The 7,876-nt window shown below is 45.5% G+C and overlaps 1 protein-coding gene across 1 annotated transcript in view; it reads right to left on the minus strand.

The window, feature by feature from the left end:
* PKD2 (polycystin 2, transient receptor potential cation channel) overlaps window positions 1–7,131 on the minus strand; it is a 66,016-nt gene extending 58,885 nt beyond the window's left edge. The window contains exon 1 of the mRNA XM_045991461.1: window positions 6,419–7,131. Within this exon, the coding sequence (XP_045847417.1) occupies window positions 6,419–7,019 (601 nt within the window). The 5' untranslated portion in view covers window positions 7,020–7,131. The remainder of the gene's footprint in view (window positions 1–6,418) is intronic.
* Window positions 7,132–7,876: the final 745 nt, after the last annotated feature.

Consider the following 7,876-nt stretch of genomic DNA (forward strand, 5'->3'; position numbering starts at 1 on the left):
ATGTATTTTTTAAAGTCTAATAATAATACATTAATTCTCCTCCTAAATTTCGGTATTCCGTGTCCTTTTCTTTTTTTCTCCCAAATTTCCTTTAGGAAAAACAGCAACTGAAATCAAAGACACTGTGTTACGCATCACAGGTTTCAGCACACAGAAAGTAGAGCAGGACTTATGACCAGGCTTCTGCCAAGATCTGGTAGTTGTCAGGGAATTACTCACTCAGAAGAAATGCAGCAAGCAGAATGTTTGTTCGCTGTAACTCTATCATATTTAAAAATTATTACAAATTTAGACGACATGGAAAATTACAACTCAGAATAACATAGAGGCAGCCAAACATTAGGCTCAGTAGCCCTGGACACAATCACACTATTTCTTCGGTTATATTTCTTTTGGAGACCAGGCCTAAAATATACACATAAGTGGAGATTACTAGTCTCTTTATCATCAGGAAAGATTGTTGTCTTGCCTCAGTCAGTGATTTCACTCTTTCCCATGGTTTATAAACAATTATGCACTAAGGAATGGTCATGGTTCTTAATATTTACAAATGGTACTGCTTGACCTATAAGTAGAAAAACCAAATCCCCTCAAATTTTACTTAAGCTAAATGTGCAATGGTCTACTGCAATTTAATTCAAGCCCTCAAATGAAACATTTCAAATAAAAAGAAACAAAGTCCCCCTATTTATATTTTTATATAATATACTTTATGCATTTCATTGACTTTTTAAATTAGTCTATCCACTTCCTCAAATATTTATCACTTTCAAGATTTCATCCAGTTTCCGCACTGGGTGTGTATGTAGGGTCTGTCTTAGGACACCGGGACTTCTTTACATTCTGATGAGTGGGAAGTGACTGTGTTCACAAATAGAAAAAAATTGCTGTCCTATGGCTAACTACTTCCCACGTTTAGCAGAGCTGACAGACTGAGAACGGTTAAAGACAGAGTTCTCATCCCAATTGTCAGCATTCTTCAAAATCAACTGCTCTCTTTTCCCACAACTGTCCTCACCCTGGAGGGAGAACATGCCCAGCATTTAAGGCACTCACTCACACTTAGTACATGAAGTGTCCCCGGCTGTTAGGGAGAACATGGTATGAGGGGGACATCAGACAATACCCAGCTTCTCTCATGTTTAAGAAGGTGTTTGGTCAATGCCAGGGCCCAAAGTTGGAGTACGTCATCTCAACAGTGTGTATTCCCCTAGGCCGTGGTACTTACGCATATGAACACAGGGGAACTCTGAGATAGATCATCCAAAACACGAAAGATGTCTCAAACATAAATAATAGAGAAAAAAAACGCCATTTTTGCAACTTATTCACCTACTTCCCAAAGTGTTATTTTTGCAATACACAACAAATATCACAGAGAGAATGATATAATGATGTCCTATGTATCTCTCACTCAGCTTCAACAATTATCAACTGAACACCTGCATTCTTCGAAACCCTCACTCGCTTCTTCCCAATTTTAAAACTAATTCCAGCTATCCTATCATTTCATCTTGAATATTTCAGTCCCATGGTTAAAAGATTCTGTGTGGATCATTTGCCTCATACTAACCCTGTCCCTTCTGATGGACACTAAATCCCCATGACTCCTTGATCACGACAGGGTGCAATGTGGAATTTCGGAGTCAATTGCGTTCAACTGAGGGATCGGTCACGTACGAACTGGGGGACCTTATCGAACATCATGAGCCTCCATTTCCTCAGCTGAAGATGGGATAAAAGTATTGCCTTGTGGGGTTGCTCTGGGAATTAGAAATATTATGTGTAAAAAAAAAAAAGAAATATTATATGTAAATTGCATAAAGTACTTGCAAGAGGCCTGTCTCTATCTCCAGAAACAGGTGCAACTCTGAAAAATATCCTACTTCTTTCTGACACCTAGTTGGCCTAAATTTCAGAACAGTGTAAACACCCAAATCCAAACGAACCTCGATTTCACTGTGAACAGCCTAACCAAATTCTCACTGCATTTCTGTCATGAAAGGAGTCTGGTTTTTTGTGCCCAGACACATGGGGGCCTTGTTGAGGAAGACAAACACAATCTTTCCAAGTATTTATTTGAATTGCAGGCCCAACTTTAAAAAGGGAAGTGACTTCTTCCTTGGCCCATTTGATATAGAATATTCGGTTGCTACCTTATATGTTATTGACTCCCGAATCTTCAGTTTTCAGTCGGGCCTCTCCTGAGGTACAGACAGGCAGATGCCACAGCTAACAGCCAGTTCTACCTGCATATTCCACCGACAACTCGTACTCGCATGCCCATACTGAGAGTTTTTTCTTTCTTTGTCTAGAAACCTACTTGCCCTAATGGGTTAATGGTACCAAGCCGGAAACACAGGTTTCATCTGAGAAGAGGCCCTTTTCTTAACCTCATGTGGAGCTGGTTCACAATTCTGACGGCTTCTGTCTGTCTCCAGTCCAGCTTCCCTCTATCCCAGCACACACACACACCTTGGTTGCAGTCATTGTTACCCCGTCTCTTGGTTAGATGACCAAGAGGTTGGTGGGACCTATTCTCCCACCAACCAGCACTATGCACTTCACTCCATTCTCCACATTCTTGCTAGAATCATCTTCAGATGGACATCTGACCCTATCAGCCCTCTTCCTGAAGCCTCTATGAGCTCTAACTTTTTAGAGGGAAAAAGTTACCAATAAGCTCGAGGTTTGCCTCATCTTACTTCTACTACTTTTCCCTCCTTAAATTCCCCCCTCATCCTTCAAGTTGTTAACTCAAGTTTCATTTCCTCTGACCTCCTCCCATAGAGTTGGTCCTCTCTTCTCTGGGTCCCTCCCAACCCGGGGACCCCACATTGCAATTATTTACTTACACCTGTTTCCCCTACTAAGCTGAGCTCCTTGAAAGCTGGGACCTTGTCTTATTGATCTTTGTATCCCCAGTATCCACCACAAAGGAAACTCTCATAAATGTTTGTTGACTGAACAAATTCTGTTACTAGCATAACCTTACCACATACCCCACAGTAGCAACACTCCCTCAGAAAAATCCCCACAGCTACAGAAATACAAAATCTTGTTTGTTCAAAATTATAGTGCAAATAAAAAAAAGGAAGAAGTGATGGAGTGAGGTTTGGATTTAAAACAAAGGGAAAGTCACCACAGCCAAAAGGTGGAAAGAACCCATGTGTTCATCAACTGACGATGGATAAAGCTTGAAAAATTATGCTAAGTGAAATAAGCCAGATGGTAAAGGACAAATAATGTATGATTCCACTAACACAATGTACCTAGATTAGAAAAATTCAGAGACAGAAAGTAGAATAGAGGTTGCCAGGAGCAGGGGAATGTGGTAATGGGTAGAGCTTCTGTTTGACATGATGAAAAAGTTCTGGAAATGGGCAGTGACGATACAACATAGTGAATATGAGAGGAGGTATCTATTTGTTATAGCAGCTTAGCCCACCCTACCAATTCAGCTGATACTTTAGGATTTCTCCAGGAAAACAAAACCCCAAGCACAGACATTTAAAATAACAGGAAATGACTTTACCAAGTTGATACATCCATAGAATATATTCAATTCTGGAAATTCATTTAATTCGATAACTCATGTAAAGTGTCAAATTTTGTTTTTGCACTAAGAAGAGTGTACTAAGGAAAACGTAAAGAAGATGACTGGGGCTATGTTTTAAGTTTGGGGGCAGTCTTTACATCCTTCAGCCATCCTTCACTTTCTTTGGTCCGGACCTTCACTACTTCACTGACTGCCTACATGGTCTTCCTGCCTCTCTGCCTCTCTGCGTTCCTGCGCAAGCTTTTCTGCATAGCACACTGCCTACTGATATCTTCTATTTCTGCATGTTTCTGGTCTTGTTAACAACTTGCAACTGCTTCTTAATATTTAGGGATAAAATTTCAGTTCCTTGGTTGGACATAGTGTTTCCCGCAACCCCGCCTCAAACATTTCTTCTTTACCATCTTACTCCTGCTAAGAAGATAGATCGAATTACTCTACCAAGAGCAGAAAGGACCCTTTGTTGTCTATCTTGGGTTCATGTCATTAAAGAACATCACAGAGTATGCTGAAGCTAGAAAAGACTTTGGGGATAAGGTTATGAGGAACGGAGGCCCGGGAAATGGGTGAGTTGTATAAAGTCAAGAAGGAAGGCAGGAGACCTCCAGGGAAGCTCCTGACCACTCCATGCTTGAGTAATCTTTCCTAACTTTAGAAATTGCAAGTTACTTTCTTTCTTTTTTTTTTAATAAGCATATAATGTATTTTTATCCCCAGGGGTACAGGTCTGTGAATCGCCAGGTTTACACACTTCACAGCACTCACCATAGCACATACCCTCCCCAATGTCCATAACCCCACTCCCCCCTCCCAACCCCCCCCCACAGCAACCCTCAGTTTGTTTTGTGAGATTAAGAGCCAGCAAGTTATTTTCTGTTCTAATCCTAGGGTACTATTTACATGATGCATGTAAGATTTTTGTCACTGGTATCCCACAAGGGAAAAAAAAAAAAAAAATCACACTCATTGATGGTTATTTATTTTACTTTACTTGGTTTCTGTCCATAGGAAAATGGTGTTGGTGATATTTTAGGGCTTTTTTTTTTTTTTTGGTGGTGGGCGGAGCACCTAGTACAGTGCTACAGTGCTAATTATTCAATGAATGTCACTGATTTAATAAGTGATAAGTATATGTTTAATTTTTAATATATTTAATAAAATAAAATTTATTCTAATATTTTCTAAGATTAACATTTCCTGAGTGTCTTCCCCTGCTAATTAGAGCATTGATAAGATTTGACTAGAAGTTCACTATGAGCTTATACACTGTAAATTTTTTGGAAAAAAAAATTTTGAAGAACTACACTTATAAACTTATATAAAGATACAGATTTCATTTCATTACATTCCATTATTGAGTTTATTCAAAAAAGGTTAAAGGATTATTATACTTATTCACTAACTTGTAAAAAACTTCTCTTACTGCAGTGAATATTTTTTAAAACAATGTAAAATAATAATTTGTTTGCATAATTTTGAACCTTAAAAAGCATAAGGGTTTTTTACTTATTCACATAGGTTGTTCAAAAAAGACCTTTTGTTCTCCACCATGCCATGAATCAAATTTACAGCCTTAACACTTATATAAAAGAAGTACAAAAGTGTACACTATTAAAAACTTATCATTTAATTTATAGTTACGAAGCACTTACATGTCAGACATGCTATGCATTTCACGTTTCATCTCATTTAAATCTCCCCACTCAAGAACAAAGTATCATGATTCTCTCTTTTTAAGAAAAGCAAAAATTTGGGATCAGAGAGATTAAGCAATTTGCTCAAGGTCATAGGGCCAATGTGTGGTAGAACTGGAATCTGGGTGTAGGGCTTAATCACATTGCTATAAAAAACACCTGGATTTTTTGGGTACAAGATTTGCAAAACTGACAGGGAAGAGTAGGGAAGGGAAACTTTCAAAAGAACTGAGAATGGAAACTCTTAAAAGTGGAGATTAAAATAATTTGAATGTGAGAGCAAATGCAACTCTTTTCCAAGGATGCCTCTGACAAAACCTTGCAACACAAGATCCTCTCTGCTCCTGGAAAATCTGTGTCCTCTAAATAGGCACTGGCAAATTTGAAAATTCCTTTCCTGCCTTTGGAAAGTTGGGTGCACTGAACTCTGACACATGTACACACAGCTGGTATCTGGTGACTTCACTGTTTTGTTGGAATTTCAAAGAACGTTAAGTTAGCTATTTAAAAACACACTACCGAATGTTTAAACAGTTACTTTTTCTTTGCAATTGTTTTAGAAAAATACCTAGATTAGAAATGGCTAAATAACTGTTTTCAAAGACATTATTTTATTCTATTTGTGGTGTTCTAAACAGCTCGCTCTCCCCAAAACAATCACACATATCACCAAAACAACATCCGTGACAACTCACTGACACTTCTCCCACAACTTGGGTAACAGTACAGATACCCTTTCCAGAATGGAATGTGGGGTAAGAGGGCATCCAGACCAGCGGAAGACCCGATATACAGGTGCAACCACCTTCAGTTGTATTAGAATATTATTCCTTTTTCCCCTACAAGAGAAAAAAAAAATCTTCAGCGGCACCCTTCATTTTAATACGGCTTTCCCTGATATGCAGAGGTAAAAATACGCTGACCCACGCTGTTCTGTTAAAAGGAGGCATCCCATAAATTTGCACAAACAAGGGCGCAGTGGAATTCCGCCACGGGTACCGGAAGTACAGCACAAGTAGCAGAGGTGGGGACGCGCTTCTAAGGGACGTGGGGACTCGAGGGGGTGCGAGGTGGAGCCCCGGGAAGCTGCCCACAGCGGGCGATGGTTCTGGCCGGCGCCCGAGGCTCCGGTTTGTGCATCAGCCGCTGCGGGTCGCGCTCTTACCTCGCAGCCCGCGAACCAGCCTCTCGGCCCAGGCCACTCGGGGCGGCTGCCCGTCCAGGGGGAGGTGGCGATGCAGCGGGTCCCCGCCGCCGGCCGGGCTGGGACTCGACGGGCCCTGGTCCTCTCGCCTACGCCGCCTCCCGCTCGGGTGGCCAGGGTCGTGGTAACCCCCCAGCCCCCGGCCCCGGGCGCCCACGGAGCTCACGGCGGAGGAGGCGGCCGACCTCCGGCTGCCCGGGCGCCACTCCACGTCCATCTCCACCACCATTCCTCCTTCCTCCCCTTCCACCTCCTCTTCCTCCTCTTCCTCCTCGGCCTCGAAGCCCGGGTTGTCACGGCTCCACGCCTGCCGCGAGCACGACGAGAGCGGAGGAGAAGGGGAGGCTGAGGCTCCGGCCGGGGGGTCCCGCGCGGCCGCCTGCCGGATACGCTCCATCTCGATCTCCAGGCCCCTCTGTTCGCGGAGGCCGCCCGGAGCCGCGAGGCCGGCGCCCACGGCCGCGCTGCCCGCCATCAGCCGGCCGGGGCCTGCCGCTCGGGATGCGGGCGGCCGCTTCGGATCCCCGGGCTGCTGCGGCTGCACGCGGCTCGAGTTCACCATCGCGGTCACTGGCGTCCGGCGCGCCTTCGCCCCGCGCCGCACTCGGCGCAGCCCGCCGCAGGAGCCATGTTCTTTTCTTCCCGGGGCCCGCCGCCTGCTGCTCCCCGCCCCCGACTCCCCGCAGTCCCGCGTCCCTCGCCCGCCCCCTCGGCCCGCCTCCCCCTCGCCTCGCCTCGCCTCGCCCAGCCGCTGGGGCGCGCTGTCGGGGGAGGTGCGAGGAAGCCGCCCCCGCGGACCGCGCGGTGGGCTAGCGGCGCTCGGGCTCGCGTTCCAAGTGGAGCCGGGGCCCGGGTGCCGGCGCCCACGTTCCGTTCGGGTGCAGGGGCTCCGGCAGGAGGGGTTCGCTGCCCCGCCCGCCCGCCCGCCTGCAGGGAAGGGGCTTCTGGTGCTGTCACTGCCTGCGGGACCCTGACATAATGTTTGGGTCCCTGTTAACCCCCAGGCTCTTCTGCCTCGACTTCCCAAAGTGCAGGGAGAGCGAGAAAACCATTTTGTGGGATGGTGTGTACTAGCGAAATCCAGCCTGCGCTGCTTTGCCGCAGGGGCAAGGAAATCTCAACTTCATTTGAGAACTACCAACAGGTTGCTAATGCTGCCTTGCTTGGCCTTTGGCGGCCCCCTTGTCCCCACTTCTGCGGCTTTTTGGATGGTTTTTTCAACCTTTGGTCGGCTCCTCTCTCCACACATTGTGGGGACCCCAAGGGTTCCGTCCTGGAGCCTTCAGATCAAGGGTGCTCTGAGCTGGAGCTCATCCCCCGCCCCCTCCCGCTGCCGGCTCAGGCTCTGGCTTCCCAGGCACAGTCCCACGTCAGCCCCGTGGCCAGAACTTTATTCCCACTCTGCGGAGCGCATTCAAC

Source organism: Meles meles, chromosome 2, assembly GCF_922984935.1.
Source record: "Meles meles chromosome 2, mMelMel3.1 paternal haplotype, whole genome shotgun sequence".
Lineage (NCBI taxonomy): Eukaryota > Metazoa > Chordata > Mammalia > Carnivora > Mustelidae > Meles > Meles meles.